This window comes from Chionomys nivalis, chromosome 11 (assembly GCF_950005125.1).
Source record: "Chionomys nivalis chromosome 11, mChiNiv1.1, whole genome shotgun sequence".
Classification (NCBI taxonomy): domain Eukaryota; kingdom Metazoa; phylum Chordata; class Mammalia; order Rodentia; family Cricetidae; genus Chionomys; species Chionomys nivalis.
The window spans coordinates 7,754,782-7,776,950 of record NC_080096.1 but is presented as its reverse complement, the minus strand read 5'-3'; the positions used below and the strand labels follow the sequence as shown (position 1 = coordinate 7,776,950).

General features: G+C 48.4%; 1 protein-coding gene across 1 annotated transcript; it reads left to right on the top strand.

Annotated features, from left to right (window-relative positions):
* Nucleotides 1–775: 775 nt before the first annotated feature.
* Exosc10 (exosome component 10) lies at nt 776–22,090 on the top strand. The gene is made up of 25 exons (XM_057784941.1): nt 776–900; nt 1,883–2,019; nt 3,357–3,480; nt 3,920–4,024; nt 4,268–4,433; nt 4,594–4,708; nt 5,283–5,358; nt 5,526–5,636; nt 5,893–6,036; nt 6,895–7,085; nt 7,632–7,788; nt 10,301–10,449; nt 10,586–10,636; nt 11,388–11,499; nt 14,195–14,245; nt 14,387–14,465; nt 14,563–14,669; nt 17,125–17,220; nt 17,423–17,497; nt 17,937–18,018; nt 19,652–19,728; nt 19,983–20,154; nt 20,715–20,776; nt 21,372–21,448; nt 21,949–22,090. The coding sequence occupies exons 1-25, from the start codon at nt 790–792 to the stop codon at nt 21,977–21,979; spliced, it is 2,658 nt and encodes an 885-aa protein (XP_057640924.1). The 5' UTR covers nt 776–789; the 3' UTR covers nt 21,980–22,090.
* Nucleotides 22,091–22,169: the final 79 nt, after the last annotated feature.

Genomic DNA, 22,169 nt, shown 5'->3' with positions numbered 1-22,169 from the left:
CTCGAACTCACAGAGATCCGCCTGCCTCTGCCTCCCAAGTGCTGGGATTAAAGGCGTGCGCCACCACCGCCCGGCTTGTGTGTGATTTTTTGAGATAGGGTTTCCTTGTAGCTTTGGAGTCTGTCCTGGAACTAGCTCTTGTAGACCAGGCTGGCCTCGAACTCACAGAGATCCACCTGTGTCTGCCTCCCGAGTGCTGGGATTAAAGGCGTGCGCCACCACCGCCCGGCCCCACTCAGTTTTTTGTTGTTGTTTGTTTTTTGTTTTTAATTTTAAGTTGGAAAAATCCAGTCCAAGTGTGGTATGCACTCCTTTAGTTTCAGCACTTGGGAGGCTGAGGCAGGCCGATCTCTGAGTACCCAGTCCTGGGATTAGTGGCCTGGATCACCATGCCAGCAGAGAAAAACTATCTTTAACTGTGATTAAAACTGTATTTTCAACCAGGCAGTGGTGGTGCACGCCTTTAATCCCAGCATTTGGGAGGCAGAGGCTGGCGGATCTCTGAGATCGCGGCCTGCGTGGTCTACAGAGTGAGTTCCAGGACAGCCAGGCTACATAGAGAAACCCTGTCTTGAAAAAAACAAACACACACTGTATCCTCCAGTACACACTGTAGACCACAGGACTGTTAGGATGCTACAGTGTGATTTTCCTATTGGGAGCCATGCTCGGTAACTAGGTACAAGCCTGGTGGGGAGGTAGAGGAGAGGCCACCTGTGCGCACGCGCGCTGAGCCCGCCTCAGTCAGCCGGATCAATCTCGCGAGAAGAGCCACCCTAGGACGGAAAGATGGCGCCTCCCAGTCCCCGGGAGCATCAGGCCGCGCCGGCCACCAGCGCGACCAAGCCTGACGAGGAGATGGTGCTGCCTGGCTTCCCCGACGCAGACAGCTTCGTGAAAGTGAGTTCGCGGGCCCCGGGACACCCCAGGAGCCCCCTATGCTGGCCGGAAACGGGTCTGGGGCTGCGGAGCAGGCCCTCCGGGCTTCCGGCGCCCGCCACGGCGGCTTCACGGCGCTCAAGGGAAAATAGCGGGAGCCGAGCGGGAGCGGAGGGCGCCGCGCTTCCGGTATGAGCGCGTGCCGCTTTGCGTGTAAAGCCGTGTCCGCGCCCTCAGAAGGGCGTCCTTGTCGTCCACGTGGCGCGCCCTGCGCTACCTCGGGCCCAGCAGCCCGTGGCGGGAGAGCCTGTGCTGTCCCCACTATGTATAAACGTCTGTAATGTTGGGTTGAACGTCACTTGTCACAGTTGCCATCGAGTCTCTCGAAGTGCCAAAGCGCTTTCACCAGTGCTCCTTGAGCATAAAAGGATTCGTGTAAATTCTGTTTTCACAAAATTCACAATGCTGTCATTAGACCTTAACATGACAGCCACTATAGACTGGTTCCCGTTACCGCACGACGGGGTAGCAAATGGTCGTCTGCAGTGTCTGAACTGTGTGTTGTTGATGGATGTGCATCAGACCCACAGAAATACAGTAGATTATTCTAGAAAGCGTCTGCGTCTGAACTTAGTGATAGCATCCTTGTCAGTCAGTGTTCTAAGTGATTGTAGTAGCTCATTTAATCCTCCCAATAACTACCTTTTACTGTGCCCAGTTTTCAGAGGTGTAAACTAAGGTCGATATGAACAAAAGCTTTCTTCAAATCGCAGTTCATAATAAACCTTTATATCAGGAATGGAAATATAACTCAGTTGACAGGGTGGCTGCCTAGTATATGTGAAGCCTGGGGTTTCGTTCTCAACACCACATAAACCGTGTATGGTTTTACACCTGTAATGCCAGCACTCAGGAGGTGGAGGCAAGGTTTTTGTTTTGTTTTGTTTTAATGAATGAATAGAAATCCATGTTTAAAACATGTCTTTTCCTCTGAATTTTTCAGTTTGCCCTTGGGTCAGTAGTGGCGGTGACCAAGGCATCTGGGGGCCTGCCACAGTTTGGCGACGAGTATGACTTTTACCGAAGTTTTCCCGCCTTCCAGGCATTTTGTGAAACCCAAGGAGACAGATTGCTTCAGTGGTGAGTACTGCACGTTATGTTGGCTGGAAACCATGATAAGAAAGACCTCGGTGGTAGGGGCATCATAGGCCTGATGGGGTTCCTGGGTCTGAACCCCAGTACTGACAAACCGAAGGAAGTACTGGCTGAATGGCAGTAACAAGGATGACTGTAAGCGGGGATAACCTTGTGGCCTGTGGTTGCTGGGGGAAACAACAGCTCACTACGGAGCTGGAACTCAGTGTGTACATGAAGCTAGACTTGAATTTTTCCAGATGAGCCTTCATTTGCTTCCTGAGTGTTGAAATCGAAAATGTGAGCCCTCACATCTAGCATGAGCTGTGATTGTTAAAGATAAATTAGTCACAGCTGGACCATGGTAGCTCGCACCTTTAATACCAGTACTTGGGAGTTCGGGGCCAGCCTGGTCTACAGAGTGAATTACAGGACAGCCAGAGTTGTTGCACAGAGAGACCCTATCTTAAAAAACAAAACAAAAAAGGGCCACCAGCAAGGTGGCTCAGTGGACTAAAGGCACCTGCTGCCGAGCCTAATGACCTGAGTGTGACTCTGAGACTCAGGTAGAGGGTATAGAATCCACTCCTTCAGTTTGTCCTCTGGACTGTACAGGTAGGTACACACAAAATATCTATTATTATTATTTTTAATTTTAAAAGTCTTTTGCTGGCAGGGGAGGGTGGTGGTGGCACACACCTTTAATTCCAGCACTTGGGAGGCAAAGGCAGTCAGAACTCAAGGGAGTTCAAGGCCAGCCTGGTCTATAGAACAAGAAGGGCAGCAGTCAAGGCTATACTTTTCTCATCTGTTAATTGTTAAGAGAAATTACCTTGAAGCTGTTTGTTGTTTTTATTTTATTGAAAAAAGGTCTCATTAAATTGTTCAGGTTGGCTCCTAACTCACTGTGTGGCCCAGGCCTTGAATGTTCAAGCCTCCTACCTCTGCATCCTAAGAAGCCAGCAAGTGTCACGGGCTTCTTAGACCTAGCTTTGGGTCTTGTCTCTTAAAGGTTGCTGTGAGAATGTTCATTAATTAATTAATGTGGAAACCCTGTAAGACAAGCCATTTGGGGCTGGAGAGATGGCTCAGTGGTTAAGAGCACTGCCTGCTCTTCCAAAGGTCCTGAGTTCAATTCCCAGCAACCACATGGTGGCTCACAACCATCAGTAATGAGATCTGGTGGCCTCTTCTGGCCTGCAAGCATATATCCAGGCAGAACATTATATAAATGAATGAATGAATGAATCTTTAAAAAAAAAAACAAGCCATTTGGGTTTTTTCTGAGATTATAGATTGGTGGAATAAAGGCGCACGCGCTGACCTTGGCTTTCCTCCTTTAGCATGAGTAGGGTAATGCAGTACCACGGGTGTCGCAGCAACATTAAAGATCGAAGGACCGTGACTGAATTGGAGGACAAGTTCGATTTACTGGTTGATGCCAACGATGTGATTTTGGAGAGAGTGGTGAGTGTCTCCCCGTCCACATAAGTGAACTAACAAAACACAAAGCTCAAATGTTAAAATGCAAGGGGAAACCCCAGCATTACAGAGCATGGTGAGGCATAAATTTAGCCAGGCCTAGTAGCCATGCCTATAATCTCAGCACCAGGAAAGCAATGATAAGTGGATCTCTGAGTTCCAGGCCAGCCTGGTCTGTCTATACAGTAAGACCCTAAGACCCTATCTCAATAAAGAAAAAAGAAAAAAAAAATTATGTATATGGCTGGACTCAAGCTCACTGAGATTCACCTGCCTCTGCCTCCCGAGTGCTGGGATTAAAGGCGTACACCACCACTGCCCTACGCCACACCCACACACACACACACCCGCCTCTCTCTTGTAAATGTATTTATTCAAATATCAGGCAGTTAAGATCTTAACCCAATGCCTTGTCTCCTCTTAGGGTATATTACTGGATGAAGCATCAGGTGTGAATAAGCACCAACAGCCCGTCCTCCCTGCAGGACTGCAGGTTCCCAAAACAATAGTGTCTAGCTGGAACCGGAAGGTGAGCTCCCAATTCGTTTTCACAGGCCCATGTCATTTTAGTTTGCATTTCTCTTGTGGTACACTGCACGCAGCGGGGTGCTCCCCGCCTTGAGTGGTCTCCCAAGCACACTCAGCCCGCCTCCTTCTCCACGTGTCACTGGAACCTCACTGCAGTAACATTCCGTGTGTCTGGTTGCTGAGTTGGATTCCTTTCCTGTTTCATCAAGCTATGTTTTAGTTGATTCATATGTGTTGGCCGTAGGCAGGAGAATATGGGAAAAAAGCAAAATCTGAGACTTTCCGACTGCTGCATGCAAAAAACATCCTCCGACCTCAGCTCAGATTTCGGGAGAAGATTGATAATTCCAACACGCCCTTTCTCCCCAAAATCTTTGTCAAGCCCAATGCTCGGAAGCCCCTCCCTCAGGGTAAGTGGTACGGTCGCTGCCTGTGAGTCCTTCATTTGACACACGCATTAGAAGGGAATGGACTTTTCTCCTGCCTTCCGTTCCTGCTCCTACCAAACTGGAAGGCAGAGAAGTGTGTGCTCCTATGTCATGGTGTGTTTGTCACTGCTTGGCTCTCCAGCTCTCTCAAAAGAAAGGCGGGAACGTCCACAGGATCGTCCTGAGGACCTGGATGTGCCCCCTGCCCTGGCAGATTTCATCCATCAGCAGAGGACCCAGCAGGTTGAACAGGACATGTAAGTGCACAGGGCTGGGCTTTCTCCTCGCCTTTCTGCCGCCTCATTCAGCCCCTTTGTCTGCAGTCAGTCTCTTCTGTGATCTGTGATTCGGGCTGACCTTGAACTTGGCTTTCTCCTCCTTATAGTATCGAGATTACGAGATTACAGATGTATGTGCGCCATACCTGGCCCTTCGTGCTTTTTTTTTTTTTTTTTTTTTTTTGAGAAAGAGAGTGTGTTATTCTCCTTTTAGTGATTGTGCTACCTCAGCCTGTGTAATTCCGAAGTTTTCCTTGTTGGGGGTATGGGCGGTGAGACATGGTCTCACATATCCCAGGCTGGCCTCACACTTACTATATCATCAAGGTGACCCTGAATTTACAACCCTTCTGCCTTCACCTCCCAGACAATGAGATTATAGATGTCTGTCCTCATCCCCAGGTTTATCTGGTACTGAGGCTGTGTTGGACAAGCACTGTAGCAACAGAGCCCCAGCACAGCCGCCATGTTTGTTTACACATATCATATCTGAGCAGCCGTGTGCCTTGTGAATGATGGAATTTATCTCAAGATTTCTGTTGTATTCACTCAGGTTTGCACATCCTTATCAGTATGAACTCGATCACTTCACTCCACCTGAGTCAGTGCTTCAGAAGCCGCGGCCACAGGTTAGTGCCCAGCCCCGATTCCAAAGCTGCGAACCTGGGAAGAACAAAGCGTTGGCTAGTTTGGTGCAGTAGCTTTGGGAGGCTGAGGTGTGGGGTCATTCCTCAAGCTTAGAGTTCATCCTGTACCTTGTTAGGATTGGTATGTAACACTCTCCTTTCTTGGTCAGTTGTACAGACCTGTGGAAGAGACACCCTGCCACTTTGTATCCTCCCTGGACCAACTCGTGGAGCTCAACGAGAAGCTCCTGGGTTGTCAGGAGTTTGCAGTGGATCTAGAGGTACCTTGTAATTTTCCTGTGTCTTCATCTACTTGCAAAGTCTAAAGTTAGCACTAACTTTAATCTCTTTTGTCTTTACGTTTGGGGGCCTGAAACAAGTATTGCACCAGTCCAGGCTGGCCTTGAGTACATCCTCCTGCCTTAAAAAAAAAAAATTTCCGAAAAATTAGTCATATAATTTCTATAGCTAACTTAAAAAAAAAAATGAAGGAATATGTACTAACCCTTTCCCCTACACTCCCTCTCTTTGGTTTAGCATCACTCATACAGAAGCTTCCTAGGACTGACCTGCCTGATGCAAATTTCCACCCGGACGGAAGACTTCATCATTGACACCCTAGAGCTTCGAAGTGACATGTACATTCTCAACGAGAGCCTCACAGACCCGGCCATCGTTAAGGTCAGCCATCCTGCCCCCTGCCTGCCCCCTGCCTGAGGTGGGAATGCAGTGCTTTCCAGTCTACCATCTTGTCTTTCCACCTAGACCCGTGGACAGAAAAGCCATGTCATCTCCTATCTCGAGGTTCTACGTACCTAACTGCTTAGTTCTAGACCCCAAAAGGGTCCTTACCACGTAGCTTGTTGCTATCCGGAGACATAAATCATGGTAGTGAGTTTCGGTGAGCCCAGTCAATTGGATTGCTTGAACTTAAGGACACACCTGGAGCTAATAGGACTTCTAACCCATACCATGGTTCGAAAGCATACGGTTATAAGCACAAAAGATGCCCGTGACCTAAGTTTAAAAAAAGTGCTGCTTAAACCGGGCGGTGGTGGCGCACGCCTTCAATCCCAGCACTCAGGAGGCAGAGGCAGGTGGGTCTTTGTGAGTTTCGAGGCCAGCCTGGTCTACAGAGCGAGTTCCAGGACAGGCTCCAAAACCTCAGTGAAACCCTGTCTCGAAACACCCCCCCCCCCAAAAAAAAAGCGCTTAAAACTACATAAATACATCGCCAGTGGTAGACGCCTTTAATTCTGACAATCAAGAGGCAGAGGCAGATGGCCAGCCTAGTCTACAGAGTGAGTTCCAGGACAGCCAGAGCTACACAGAGAAACCCTGTCTGGGGAAAAAAAAATAAAACAAAACAAAACTACACACACTGGGTTGAGGATATAATTCAGTGATAGGATGCTTGCCTAGCAGTCCCAGGGTTCCATTCCTACTAGTGTTCTGATAGCCCAGAGGCAGGGTTAAGTCAGGAGACAGATGAATAGCCTGGTGCTGATGTGAATTGCATGGTCTTGATTTTGTTTCCAGGTCTTCCATGGTGCTGACTCTGACATAGAGTGGCTACAGAAAGACTTCGGGCTCTATGTGGTGAACATGTTTGACACACACCAGGCAGCACGGCTTCTCAACCTGGCTCGTCACTCACTTGACCATCTGCTGAGACTGTACTGTGGTGTGGAGTCAAATAAGCAGTATCAGCTGGCAGATTGGAGGATACGGTCAGTCGGCTGGTGGTGGGTGGAGAAGTGTGAGTGCGGGAAAGAATCTGTTAAATTGGAAATTAGTGCCAGGCACACCTTTAATTAAAGTGACGCACACCTTTAATCCCAGCACTCGGGAGGCAGAGGCAGGTGACTTGAGTTTAAGAACAGCCAGGGCTACACAGAGAAACCCGGTCTTGAAAGAAACATTATCAAACCCTTTACCGTCCTCCCAGCACTACATCCCCAGGTGCTATGGGGACGACATCTTGGTCATGTCCCCATAGCGTGTTCCCTTTCCATAGCTGAGGTAAGAAAGCACAGAGAGGGTAAGGACAGACAGGTGGAGCTGCAAGTCACCCCAGCACCATAGCACCCCAGTTTTAACCTTAGCATCCCTCTGTCTCACCGCACCAAGTTAAATGATGGTGTGTCATACCGAGTTGCCGTAAGTGTCTGTGTAACATAGTACTGGGAAGGAATCTGTGGAGTGAGAAGAGAGCCAAAACAGTTTTTTCACACAGCCTGGGACAGTCATGGAAGCTATGTCTCTTGCAACTCTAGCCCTCTGCCAGAGGAAATGCTGACCTACGCCCGGGATGACACTCATTACCTGCTTTACATATATGACCGCATGAGGCTGGAGCTGTGGGAGAGAGGCAACGACCAGCCTGTCCAGTTGCAGGTGGTGTGGCAGCGGAGCAGGGACATATGCCTCAAGGTACCATGCCCCCACAACTATACAGATGCCCAGCATGCTGTTGCTGTTTTGGACTGAGTTCTGCTTATTTCATTTTTTAATGGCTCTTGGGGTAGAGAGATGGCTCATTGGTAAAAAGTACTGTCTGCTTTTCTGGAAGATCAGGGTTCAAATCCCAGCACCCACATGGCAGCTCAAATTGTCTGTAGCTCCAGTTCCAGTGATCTGACTCCCTCACACAAACATATATGCAAACAAAACACCAGTGCAGGGGCTGGAGAGATGGCTCAGAGGTTAAGAGCATTGCCTGCTCTTCCAAAGGTCCTGAGTTCAATTCCCAGCAACCACATGGTGGCTCACAACCATCTGTAATGGGGTCTGGTGCCCTCTTCTGGCCTGCAGGCATACACACAGACAGAATGTTGTATACATAATAAATAAATTAAAAAAAAAAAAAAAACCACCAGTGCACACACAGTAAAAGAAAGCCTGACAGTGGTGGCACATATCTTTAATCCTAGCACTTGAGAGGCAGGAGGCTCTCCTCCGATTTAGGGGCAAGCCTGGTCCACACCGAGAGTTCCAGAACAGCCAACACTACATAGAGAAACCCTGTCTCAAAAAATCACCCCCCGAAATAAACTGGTTCTTATGATGGCTTTTATACATACTTGTCTTCCTTTTTCTTCATCCTCTTCTCCTGTCTTTAATTACCTATCTGACCATCTGACTCTTGCTGCTCGGCCCCCCACCCCTACCCACCAATGACTTCTGCTTTCTTTCTTTCTGGTTTTTCAAGCCAAGGTTTCTCTAGCTTTGGAGCCTGTCCTGGAAATTGCTGTGTCGACTAGGCTGGCCTCAAACTCACAGAGATCTGCCTGCCAATAGCTGGGATTAAAGGCATGCGCCACCACCGTCCTATGACTCCTGATTTCATGGCATGCATCTTCTATTACTGTATGTTTCCCTTTCTCCTCTCTGATGGTCACTTCTGCTCTGATGACCTACACATGCCTTGTAGTCTAGGTTCCTGTGTCCGGGAAGCTCTCGGACCCATCCAGAACCCGGCTGGTGTTAGCGTGACGATCTCAGATTCCGCCTGTAATCCCACAGGTGTCACAGTTTTATTTTCCTTTATGGCTGAATAAAATTTCATTCTGAGGCAGAGACAGAGAGGATGGTTCAGTGTGAACACCAGAACCCCATTTAATAAACAAAACAAGACAAATAAAAATAAGTAGTCCTGGGTGTGGTGGTGCATGCCTTTAATCCCATTAATCCCATTACACTAAAGGCAGAGGCAAATAGATTGCTATGAGTTCAAAGCCAACCTGGTCCACAGTGAATTCCAGAACAGGCAGGACTTCATAGTGAGACCCTCTCTCGGGGTTAGGGATAGGAGGGAGCACCTGTTGCTCTGCCAGAGAACCTTGGTTCAGTTTCCAGCACCCACATGGTATAGGACCTCTATGGGTGCTAGTTACATACGTGATACACAGACATACAGGCAAAATACTCAAACACATATAAAAAAAAATTGCATTTTCCTAATGGAAAAGACTCTTAAGCACCTTTTCAAATGCTTACTAGCTATTTCTGTTTCTTTTGAGAATTTTTTCAGTCCACTGGCCTGTTTACTGATGGAATGATACGGGTTTTTGGTGTTTCAGTTTTTCAGTTACTTAGAAGTACAGAATGCTCATGACTTTGGGCATCACCCTTATGCAGAAGCCATCTGAACCTTTGTGTCGTGACAATGTCAGTGTTTGTGTTGCCACCACGAGCATACTCACTTTGCATTTTGTTTTGTTTTGGTTTTCCTTGCATTCTGAGAATTCAGTTCAGAACCTCACACACAATAGGCAAGCACTCCCTCACTGAGCTCTATATCCAGCCTTTGTTTCAGGTGGTTTGTTGGTTTTTTGTTTTTTTGTTTTGTTTTGTGTTGTGTTTTTCAGGGCAGGGTTTCTCTGTGTAACAGCTATGACTGTCCTGGAACTCATTCTGTAGACCAGGCTGACTTCGAACTCACAGAGATCTGCCTGTTTCTGCCTCCTGAGTGCTGGGATTAAAGTCATGCACTATCACTGCCCAGCTTGTTTTAATTTTTTTTTTTTTCGAGACAGGGTTTCTCCGTAGCTTTTGGTTCCAGTCCTGGAACTAGCTCTTATAGTCCAGACTGGCCTCGAACTCACAGAGATCTGCCTGCCTCTGCTTCCCGAGTGCTGGGATTAAAGGCGTGTGCCACCACCGCCAGGCTTTGTTTCAATTTTTTAAGACAAGTTCTCACCAGGAAACCCAGCCCGGCCTCTCACTTGTTGCCCTCCTGCCCAAACCTAGCTCCACCTTTATCCTGTAGTGCAAGAGCCAAACATTTTAGAGAGCCCAGGGCACAGTTTTTTATCCCACTGATGTCTTTCATTTTTTACAGTGCTGAGGATCAAGCAAGGGCTTCATGTGCATTGGGCAAGTGTTCTACCACTGAGCCTTTCCCTATGCTCGTTGATCGTGAATGTTCTTTAACGTTTTGCAGAAATTTGTCAAGCCTATCTTTACGGACGAGTCCTACCTTGAGCTGTATCGAAAGCAGAAGAAACATTTGAACTCACAGCAGCTGGCGGCCTTTCAGCTGCTGTTTTCCTGGAGGGATAAAACAGCTCGCAGGGAGGATGAGAGCTACGGGTGAGGATGTGGGGTTCCTTTAATGCTTATGGGCCCAGCGGGATTGATTGTAGAGTCTGGCTACCATCTCCTTCATTACAGTGTTTAGTGAGCTTACTAGTTGAACGTAATGTGAGCCCATTGTGTTTTCTTCCAGATATGTTCTACCCAATCACATGATGCTAAAGATAGCCGAGGAACTGCCTAAGTAAGTCTCAGAGCTGAGTAACACGCTCTCTCTTCTCAGTCACTCTCAGTCCTTCACAGCCGGGCATTCTGATTGCGGCTGCCTGAGGCTATACTCAGAGGTTAGTACCCCAAGCTTGGAAGGGAGCCACAGTCCTTGCCTGAGGGCTCCTGGATAAGAACTAAAACTTCTGAACTGGTATATCTCATGGCTAGTGCCAAGCCTGCTGCAGTCCCTTTGAGGGAACTGTCCCACATTATTTCTTGTGTCTTTCTGTAAATTAAAGCCTCAAAACTCTTAAGCATTGTGTTGCATTAATTGGACTATAAACAGGAATAAGGAATTAGAAACCAGTGTTTCTTGAGGCTTGCCTCCAGCTCTCGCAGTTTGTAAGACAACTAGAGGAGTGGGCTAAGAGTTGGTGCAGTGACGATCGCATGAGCAGGTGGCTGGCCTGGGCTCATTTATGTTAACGTTTAGAACTTCTGTGGCCTTTTTGTGGGGGCTAGGGGGCTGGGCCGAGGGGTCCTCACTCCATGAGCAAGATTGGCCTCACTACCTTGAACTTGTTACCCTCCTACTTCTGTGTCACAAATGCTGCGCTTGCAGACTGTACCACCATTCTTGGTGATGCTGTGCTGGAGTTGGAGCCCGAGATTCGAGTGTGCCAAGCAAGCGCTCTGCTACCCAAGCTCCAGCCCATTCATTGCTGTCGGGAAGCCTTGAAGGGCTGTGTCTCCATGGTGAGCTGAGTTTCTGTCCTTGTTTTCAGGGAACCTCAAGGCATCATAGCTTGCTGCAACCCGGTCCCACCTCTTGTTCGGCAGCAGATCAATGAGATGCATCTCTTAATCCAGCAGGCTCGAGAGATGCCCCTGCTCAAGGTATGCGGTGTGTCACCCAGCAGGCCTCTTCTTCAGCACTTTCCTCCTGTGGCCTCCTAAAGCCCTGAGCTGCTCTCCTCTTCTCAACCGCCGTGAGGAGTAATGACAGCTGGGGAGCTACTGGGTGTGCCCTGTTAGATGTAGCTGTGCTCGTTTGGGGTTTTGGGGTTTTGAGGTGTGGCTCTATTTTTTGATGATAGGGTTTAAGCTCAGGGCTTCCTCATGCTACACAAGTACTCTTCTGATGAATTACTGAACGAGCTCATGAATTTTTTTTTAATTTAATTATATATTTTGTTTTTTTGAAACAGGGTTTCTCTATTTAACAGTTCTGGCTGTTGTGGAATGCACTTTGTAAACCAGGCTGGCTTAGAACTCACAGATATCCACCTGGTTCTGTCTCCTGATTCTAGGATTAAAGGCATGTGCCACCAACACCCGGCTTTAATTTTTTATGTATCTCTATTTATGCATGTAGGCACCTGTATACCACAGTATGCTTGTCTAGACCAGATTACACTCGCAGGAGTCAATTCTTTCCTTTTACTACATGGTTCCTGGGGATCAAACTCAGGTTGTCAAACTTGGCAGCAAGAGCCCTCGCACAAGCAACTGCATTTTTTTTATGACAGTCATAAACTAAGCCTTATCCTTTATATTTTATGGCCTTTTTGATAATTTGGTAGCAATCTGGGCCATTTGCTGGTTATGGTAAAGCAGTTAAGTGGGTGGAAGAGTTGGAATGGGTCCTGGTGCCAAGAGCTGGTGGTGGGAACCCAAACCGAAGCCTGAGTGCACGTGTTTGAGCCTTTATGGAGAGGGCTGGCAGGGAAGGCTCCTGGTATTTAGTTGCAGGTGGTCTGGAAGAACTTCCCATTATTACTGAGCCTAAGGACTGTGGAGAAACCCTCCACCTGGATTAGATTTGCTTATAGTGGGAGCAGGATCCAGGGCCACAAACTCTGAAGTCAAAGAGGGGGAGGAGGAAAGTGATGGGAGAATGGGAATTCAGAAAAATCAATTTTCGTGAAGGAAATACTGAAATGTTTATAAACATGATGGAAGTGAGACCTCCCACATGAAATAGAGGCATAGCTGGGCATGCAGAACACACCTATAACCCTAGCACTTGGATGCCGAGGCAGGAGGGTCAGGAGTGCAAAGTCATCCTCAGCTACCTAATGAGTGTGAGGCTAACCTGAGCTTCATGAGACCCTGTCTCCAAAAAAGAAAAAGAAAAGAAAAAAAAAACCCACTATCACCAAACAATGATGGCACATGCCTTTGATCCCAGCACTTGGGAGGCAGATACAGATGGATCTCCCGAGTTTGAGGACAGCCTAATCTACAGAGTGAGTTCCAGGACATCTAGGGCTACACAAAGAAACCCTGTCTCTAAAAGACAAAAGAAAAAACAAAGAACTGTCAAAATAATATGGTAAAGGCACTTGCCACCAGTGTGATGCCCTGAGCTCAACCCCTTACCATTGAAGAGAAGAATCAGCACCCTTAAGTTATCCTCCAGCCTGTTGGCCGTGCTTGAATGAATGAATAAATGAGTGAATGGATGTAATAAAAAGAAGAAATACAGACATGTACTTTGTGGGAATGTCTGCTCTCTATGTAGGCAATAAAGCTTGTTAAAATTCAGCTTACATGATTTTTTGGGGGGTTTTGCTCTAATTCTTGCCCTTCCTTTTGAAATAGAGTTTTCCCATACAGGGTCTTTTTTAGGTCAACCTTGATCAACTGTGTGACCCTGTAGCCCAGGCAGGCCAGGTACTTTCAGTCCCCTGCCTCAGCCTCCCAAATAACTAGGATTAGATTTGCATCACCACATCCACCTTTCTTAGGACAACTCTGAATGTGCTGACTTGGTAGTGATATAAATATGTGATTCATATGTTGAAAGATTATTGACTGAAAAGTCTTAAAATGAAAGAAGAAAGTGTGCTGCAGTTGTCATGTTAAGATAGCCTTCTGCAGTGGTGGCACACGTCTTTAATCCCAGCACCAGGGAGCAGAGGAAAGTGGATCTCTGTGAGGTTAAGCCCAGCCTGGTCTACAGAGTGAGTTCCAAGACAACCAGGGCTACACAGAGAAACCTTGTCTCATAGGGTTTGGGTTGGGGAATATTCTCCTGAGACCGGTAACAGCTCAGAGATAGGGTGTTTGCCGCTCATGTGTGAGGCCCTGGGTATCCCAGCACCACATATACACACACAAAGGCTTCCTTAGTTTTGTGGTTTGTATAAGTAGAAAGCATGCTGGCTGCCTGAGACGACGCCAGGCTCTCTGAGCCATCGTGTCATGCCACCTCCTGACAGAAACTCATCTTCCACGTCGTCGTCATGCCTGAGCACGTCATAGCTGTCAGTGCCCGCGCTGAAAGGAGGGAGGGATGCAAGGTCACCTCCTGGCCCTAGGAGGCGGTCTGCTGAGTAAGCATGTGTTGTTAACTTTACACAGCTTTCCTCAGTTTCTTTTTTTGTTTGTTTGTTTTTTTGAGACAGAGTTTCAAGTAACCCAGGATGGCCTTAACTTCTGGTCCTCCTGCTCCCACCTCTGGAGTACTGGAACTATAGGCGTGTGCAGTCACACCCACTGGGGAGTCAGACCCAGAGCTTCCAGCATGCTAGGCAAACACTCTACCAACTGAACTACATCTCCGGCCCTACTCTTCTTTCCTCCTTAGTCTGAAGCTGCAGCTGGAGTGAAGAAGAGCGGGCCCCTGCCGAGCGCCGAGGTACAGTGTCATGGCTGCTGCCTCACCTATGGGAGGGGTGGAGACCACAGCCCCTGACAGGTCAGTGCTGTTCCACTGGCCAAGAGCTCCTGGCTGGCTTCTGAATTTTACATGTGGTCTGCTGATTTCTCTTTGATGCAGAGATTGGAGAATGAGCTCTTTGGACCCCATGACTGTTCCCACGCCCCTCCAGATAACTACTCGATCACCCCAACTGATGGTAAGAGGGAGGCCCTCTGAATTTCCAGAGAGTTGGAGGAAGTTTTCTGGGCCCAAACCTCCACATGTCTAGATCTTGCCGACTTCCGTGTCTCTAGGGTCTGTGCCACTTCAGAAACAGCCGAGCCTCTTTGCTGAGGGCGAAGAAGAGACCTCTGTGGATGCCAGATGCCTTCTTGCTACAGCCGTCATCACTATCTTTAGTGTGAGTAGCAAGAAAATTCACCAGGGGGACTTAGGTTCCTGGGGTTGGGTGCTCTTATCACATGGGCTGTCTGCCTGGAGGTGTGCCTGTCCTTCTGAAACCAGTGCCAGAAGTAAAGCTAGAGAGAGGTGTGGATCATGGGGTGGGGGGGGTTATCTCCTGAGCACTGGGTATGAGGAAACCCTGGAGGAAGGACTAAAGCCATAGCTCAGAGGTTACGTGCACCCACATGACGGCTTACTGCCATCTGTAATTACAGTTCCATAAGAGCGGACGCTTTCTTCTGACCTGTGTGGGTACTCAGCACACACACAGTACACATAAATATACACACAGGTGAAACATTCATACACATAAATAAGTCTCTTTTTAAAAAAAAAAAAAAAAACGGCAATGATAGCACAGGACTTTAATCCCAGCACACAGGCTTCAAGGGAAAGTACCTGATAAGGAGACTCTGGGTTGACTTGACGGACAGGAACAGGTCCAACTATGGCAGAGAACCACATCACCTGGATGACCAGCAGGGCTAAGCAGACCACTCGCTCTCCTGAACTTGGAGCGTGTGCCATGTACACCCTCCTGCATGTGCTTTCAGGGGAGACAAAGAAAGGCCCTAGAAACACAGTTTCTGCACTGTAGCTCACTAGAAGAAACGTCAGCAGCCAGTGCGGGCGTTAGGGAGAGTGTCCATTCTGGAGAGCCTGTGTGGCTTGCCTAGCTGAGGCATTCCTGGAACATGGCTGTGATATAGCCTCTCCCTCTGTTGTCGCTGGGCTGCTTATTTCTGCCTGTGATAGCAACTCTAGGTTCCCTGAGACGGCCAGACCCAAAGGACTGGAAAGATGACTCTGTGGTTAGAGTACTTGCTATGCAAGTGTGAGGATTACAGTGTGGATTCCCAGAAACCAAAAGCCAGGCGCTGTAACAGACCTCTGCAATCCCATTGTACCTGTGGTGAGATGGGAAGTGGCTCATGGGCCAAGTAGCCTGGCAATCACAGTGGTGAACAAGAGGTTGTCCTTTGACCTTTGCACAATACACATATATACATTTTAAAAAGTCCTGAATGAACCAGGCATCATGGCAAACACCTTTAATTCTCAGCACTTGGAAGGCAGAGGCAGGTAGATATCTGAGTTCAAGGCCAGCCTGATCTTCAAAATGAGTTGGAGGATAGCCGAGGTCCCGAGAGAAACATGTCTCAAATAAATAAATAAATAAATAAATAAATAAATAAATGTTTTAAGTTCAGGTCTTACCGAGGTGATTTTTTTTTTAAAAAAAGGATATCCAGGTTTAATGGGATTCCTGCGCAGTTCATTTTATTTTATTTTTTTTTAAAGATTTATTTATTATATATACAACATTCTGCCTCGATGTGTGCCCGCACGCCAGAAGAGGGCACCAGATCTCAGTACAGATGGTTGTGAGCCACCATGTGGTTGCTGGGAATTGAACTCAGGACCTCTGGAAGAGCAGCCAGTGCTCTTAACCTCTGAGCCACCTCTCCAACCCCCCCCCCAGGTGATTCATAAAGAAGGTCTAGGAGTCACAGCAGCTGACAGAATGTCACATTTCAGCAACTAAACACGTGAAGTCTCTTTTTCTTTTTAATCAGGATCTCATTCTGTAGCCCAGTCTGGCCTCAGACTTGCAGTTTACACTGGTTGCCCTTGGGGAGGACCTGGGTTTGTTTCCCAGCACCCAGTGGCAGCGCACAAGCATTTATACCTCCAGTTCCAGGGGATCCAACACCTCCTTCTGATCTCCATCAGCCTCGGGCACACATAGGATACACATACATACATACATACATACATACATACATACATACATACATGCAAACAAAATGCTCATGCATATAAAATTTTTAAAAATCACTTGGGTTTCTCCTATCTCAACTTTCCAGGGTGTGGTTTGCAAGCCCTGCTCCTAGCTAGTTTTTATGAACTTGATGCTTCATTGACATGAGAATCTGTTAGTCGGAAGAAGACTACCATCTCTATAGAGTTTCTGAATCCAGTTGAAAACAACATTCTGTTGTATGTGCTCCTTGGCTCCCTGTCAAGATCTATAATACTACATTTCATATTTCATGTATCAGACCTGTGTTTTTATTCCTGCTTTTCCCCTCGTAGTGGCAGGGCTCTTCAAGAGCAGAAGATGGTGAAAATACCACAGGCCTTGTAGGAGATGGTGAAAATACCACAGGCCTTGTAGGCTATGAAGGCAATATGAGTTCATTAACTTGCTGGTGTATCAAGTCACGCCTTTAATCCCAGAAACAGGTGGAGCCCTCTGAGTGTGAAGCCATCCTAGTCTACACAGCTCAAAAAAACAAAGAATTTATCAGTTCAGGAACTTAATCCTCCCTGTTGTGGTCCCAGGAAGGTGTCCTGATGGCACAACATAATCATGGTTAGAAGTGATGGGTTTTGGTTTGTCCTTGCAGGAACCTAGTGCTGAGGAAAATGGAAAGACTCCATTGACAGTGGCACAGAAAAAAGCCCAGAACATAATGGAGTCCTTTGAAAACCCGTTTAGGATGGTGAGTAGTGCAGCTGCACAAGCCAGCAGGAGCTGCAGGGAATTCTGCAGCCACACATCCTTCCCCCTGGGAGGAAAGAGGGCTGTGGAGGGATCGTCCATGGTGTCCTGGCCGAGACTCTGGAGTTGCTGGCAGTAGTAGTACCTCTGATGGGCGAGGTGCCTGCTCTTGGCATTTGCAGTGACTGTTTCCCCTTCTGCAGTTCCTGCCTTCTCTGGAACACAAGGCCCACATTTCTCAAGCAGCGAAGTTTGATCCTTCTTCAAAAATCTATGAAGTAAGTAGTTTCTCAAGCTTTGGAGCGGTTGATTTCAAGGGGCTCCTGACCTGAGTGGGGCTCCAGTCTCAGACGGGCTTCAGATCCTCTATAGGCCGCTGAGAACAGAGGAGAGGCCCTTTCCATCTAAGCATATTCTAGGAAGAGACTTAACTGTAGCCCAATCCTCAGAAACCTTTGGGGATCTCTACAACAAAGGGTTGGAGCTGGGGACAAAGCTCAGCTAGTAATGTGCTTGCCTGGCTTACGTGGAGCCCTGGTGTGATCCCCCAGTACCACATAAAGCCTGCAAAAGATGGTGTGTTCAGCTTCGGGGTGCATGGCTTAGGATGTCTGTCATTCTAAGGTTGGCACGCCTCATTTGCCTCTGAACAAGTAGGCACTCCTCCGTAGCTGCGTTTAGGCAGGTTGTTTTGATCATTGTCTGTTTTCATTATAGATCAGCAACCGCTGGAAGCTGGCCAGCCAGGTCCAGAAAGAACCCAAAGAAGCAACCACAAAGAAGGCTGCTGAGCAAACAGGTAGTGTTCCAGTCCTTGTAAACATGGGCTCCTGTGTCGGGGTGCTCTGTGTTTTGTGGGGGGAAGGGGGCCGGAGAAAAAGGTCACTCCAAGATGAAATTTTAAGACCTGTGTTCAGCAGGAAGGTCCAGCCTCTGATGAGCTTAACTGAACAGCCATACAAGTGCATATTTATTGATGGTTACACAAAGTTGTTTGTGGATTTTTGGGGTTCGTTTGCTTGTTTGGGTTTGTTGTTGTTGTTGTTTTTCCGAGACAGGGTTTCTTTTGTAACAGCCCTGGCTGTTTGTCTTGGACTAACTGTTGACCGGGCTGATCTTGAATTCAGAGAGATCCTCCTGCCTCTGCTTCCTGAGTGCTGGGATTAAAGACTGTGGCCCCGCAGGCAGGCAAAGTTGTTTCTTAAATGAAGTATTTCCTCATACCAAAGTCCCTAATCTAATCTATATGTCTCTTCTAAAGGAAAGTATCACATGCCCTCGTGACTTTAGTCCTTTATTGTGTGTCATTTGCAATACTTGATAATCCAAGTGCCTGAGGTGTGCCCGAGTTGTCTTGTAACCAAACTCATGCAAAGGCTGCAACACTCCCTCAGAAAACAATCACTGTTTTCCACAAAGATTCTGTGCTCTCTACTACAGTGATCTTCAAGGTCCATGTCCTTCTAGAAAACAGCTGTTCACTCTAATGTCCACCCCAGATGCAGCAGCTCTCTAAATTCCTACAACAGTCTTTGAAGGGACAGCCCTAGCCATCAGTCTGATTGAGGACACTGAGTGACGGTGTCTAGTAGGGATCACTGACAGACAGGGCAGTGGGCAGAACAGGCCCAGCCCCAGCCTCGTGCAGGTCAGCTTCTACTGGAGATGGCACCCAGTCACTGCCTGCGTGTTCTGTGCCTGTAAAGCAGGGTGCTGTATGTAGAGAGGAAAGAGGCAAAGCATGCGACTCTGATGCTGGTGAGAAAAAGCAGCCTAGGTCTCCTGACATGACAGAGACCGGCACGGATCCAGGGAAATGTAGACTGAAACAGTCCAAGCTCCCGTGTGGTAGCCAGCTGGCATGCCCAAAGCATGGCAAGGCAGGACTGCCCAGAGTACCCCAGGGAAGAGACGGACAAGTAGGCAGGGCTCCGTGAGGACTGGCTAGCAGGTCCCTAGAGTGACTTGGCAGGGCTCTGAGCTGAGAGATCCAGCAGATACAAGGTAGAGGAACAGAAAGCCTGAGCCTAGTTAAAAATCACAACAGGAGCAGGTGACAGATTTGATGTCAGAGCCTGGACTCATCCTTTTTTAGAACCAGGGCTCTCTGGTAAATTGGGTGAGGCATGGGAAAGGAAAGGTATATATAGGTGGCAGAGTTGGTTCTGAACAGCTAGGAAGGTGGGGTTGAGGCTGTGAGAGAAGTCCATCTTTAAAATGAGGCCTGACACCTGGCCATTGACACCGAGTCAGGGAAGCTGCTAGGTGCTTGACCTGCCTCCTGAGAGGCACAAGCAGGGCAAGCCTATTGTTAGAGCTTGCAGTTGAGGCCAGAAAGCACTGAGCTGAGCCCAGTGGACAGCAGCGCTGGCCCTTGTTCCCAGGTTGGGTGGACAAATGGCAAGAAGTCCACACGTGGTTCTTTCTCACAGCTGCCCGGAAACAGGCAAAGGAGGAGTCTGAGGCTGCTGCGCTGGAACAGGCCATCCCGGTGCGGCAACAGGCCGCAGTAAGTGCTACCTTTTCCCTTTTCAGATGTAGTCAATGTTTGGGGGTTTTCACTTTCCATAACTTAGTGCTGACCACAAGTGGAAACTTCCATGCTGTCCAGAAGTACTCGAGGTTGCATGGAATTGTCTGTAGGCTGTATGTCTAAGTGAATCTCACATTTAGACTTGGCTGGACCTCCCAGTGATGCAGTCAAAGTGCAAGATCTCTGCTCGCACATTCTCACGCAGCCCTCCTTGCTTGTTCACCTTGCAGCTAGAAAATGCCAGTAAGAAGAGAGAGAGAGCCACAAGTGACATGAGGACCACAGAACAAAAGCAGGAGAAGAAACGGTTGAAAAGCTCCAAGAAACCCAAGGATCCAGACCCCCCAGGAAAGGATTTCACACCTTACGACTACAACCAGTCAGACTTCAGGGCCTTTGCTGGTAAGGACAGAGAGAACACTAAGGAGACGCATGGCCATTTGAGGTGCAAGGAGTACAGCTTCCCTCAGAGTAAGCCCCGCCTGGGACACAGGATGAGTCATGGCACAGAGAGAAGCTGCCTGCTTTCCTTGAAGCAGATCTCAGTAGCCATTGTCCGTGGCTCAGCAGGGGTTCCTCCATTGTGACCCTTATTTAGGTTCCCCTCCCACATCCATAGGATCTAGGTTGAAGGCCCTGCTCACAAAGCCCACACACAGTGACCTCTTGTGACCCCTTAGCCCTGAGGTCCCTGTGATGTGAAGGATGCACGTGTGGCACTCATGATTTTGTAGCAGCCTCTAGAGCTTGGGAAAGTGAGAGAGCAGACTGGACAGTCACACACTGAACACTGTCAGGAGTGTTGCCTCAGCCCACATTCTCCTGGGTCGTAGTGATGCTGACCCCTGCCCCTACTAGCCTGGGAACAGACCTGTGAGCAGAGGGAAAGGTGCTCCCTGGAGCCCAGAGCTCTGGCCTATCAGCCTGTGTTCGCTCACTACCATGATCGCTTTTGCTTTCAGGGGACAGCAAATCCAAGCCCTCCTCCCAGTTTGACCCAAATAAGCCGGCACCTTCTGGCAAGGTAAGGCTTCAGATGGAACCTGCCGCCTGCGGCGCTCTTGTCCTCCTGGACTGCAGTGGCAAGCCGAGACTCCTTCCCTCATAGACAGTGCTGCCAGCGGTCCCACAGTCACTGTTTTATTGTTAATGTGACAAGTGCGCCAAGGTCAGGGTAGCGTTGGGTTGTCTGGCCTTCCACCGTGGGCTCCGAGGCTCTCGAGTCACTGGCCTTGTGTGGCTGAGCCGTCCTGCTGGCTCCTGTGTCAGCAATTTAAAAACATGATGAACACTATTGAACTCACCTTTTTGGTGCGGGTGGGGATAGTATGTTTTGTCCTTTGTTGAAATGGAGTCCTTCTATCTGCTACCGGGTCCCCGAGGTGATGCCCTACAGTGAAGGAGCTGTATGGGTAACTCCTGGCTACATCAGGTCTGTGCTAACCAGGCTGAATTTGAGGTGTAGTAAGTAGTGGGCAGGACTGTGCAGAGTCCTCCTGTCCCTGTCAGCTCAGCCTGCCAACCACATGCTGGGGTGAGACTGACTGCCCATGCTCAGGTGTCTTCCCCAGGGCTGGTGGCCGAGGCCGGTGTAAGAGTGCATAACTCTTCTCTTTCAGAAATGTGTTGCAGCCAAGAAATGTAAACAGTCGATGGGGAACAAAAGCATGTCGTTTCTGGCTGGGAAGTCAGACAGGTAGGTGACAGTCAGCCACTGTACCTGGGAACAGCAGGAGAGTGCAGCACCAGGGTTTCCAGCAGTGCAGAAGCGAGACTGCTCTGTCACCCAGAAAGCAGGAACACACATGACCTGCTTCATGCCAGCGTCACTCTCCCATGTGTCCTGCATCCCAGACCTCAGATTCCAGCATTCTCCCATTTTCCTTTCTTAGACTGTAGTTTCTCACTGGGTGCCCTCACTTCAGCACATGGGTAGGAATTTTTACCACACCAACGTGTTTCTTAGGGGTGAGAGAAATCAGCAAGTGGGTCTCACTGGTGTTTTCATAGCATGGCCTTGAGGTCAGGTTCCCGCAGGTGAAGCAGGACAGACCTGCTGCCACAGCGCCCACACAGGTCAGCGCCCACGCGTAGGCTCATGCTGCTCTCCTGCTCGGCCTCCTTTGCGGTGTATTACTCAGATCTGCACAGCACCTAAGCTCAAGGAAGTAACCCTGTTCTCATCTATCTCCACAGAGGCTTCCGGCACAACTGGCCAAAGAGATAGTATTGGAGAGATTCCTGGGGCTGCAGGCAGTGTTACTTTGTACAAACCCATTTTAATTTTAGAATCATTAAAATCCATTCCTACTGATAGAATGCTGGTTCTGGCTTTTTTGGTTTGGCTTGGCTTGGTTTGCTTTGCTTTCATTTCAACCCAGCTCTGGCATAAAGAACAGTGTCACCCTGTTCAGAGA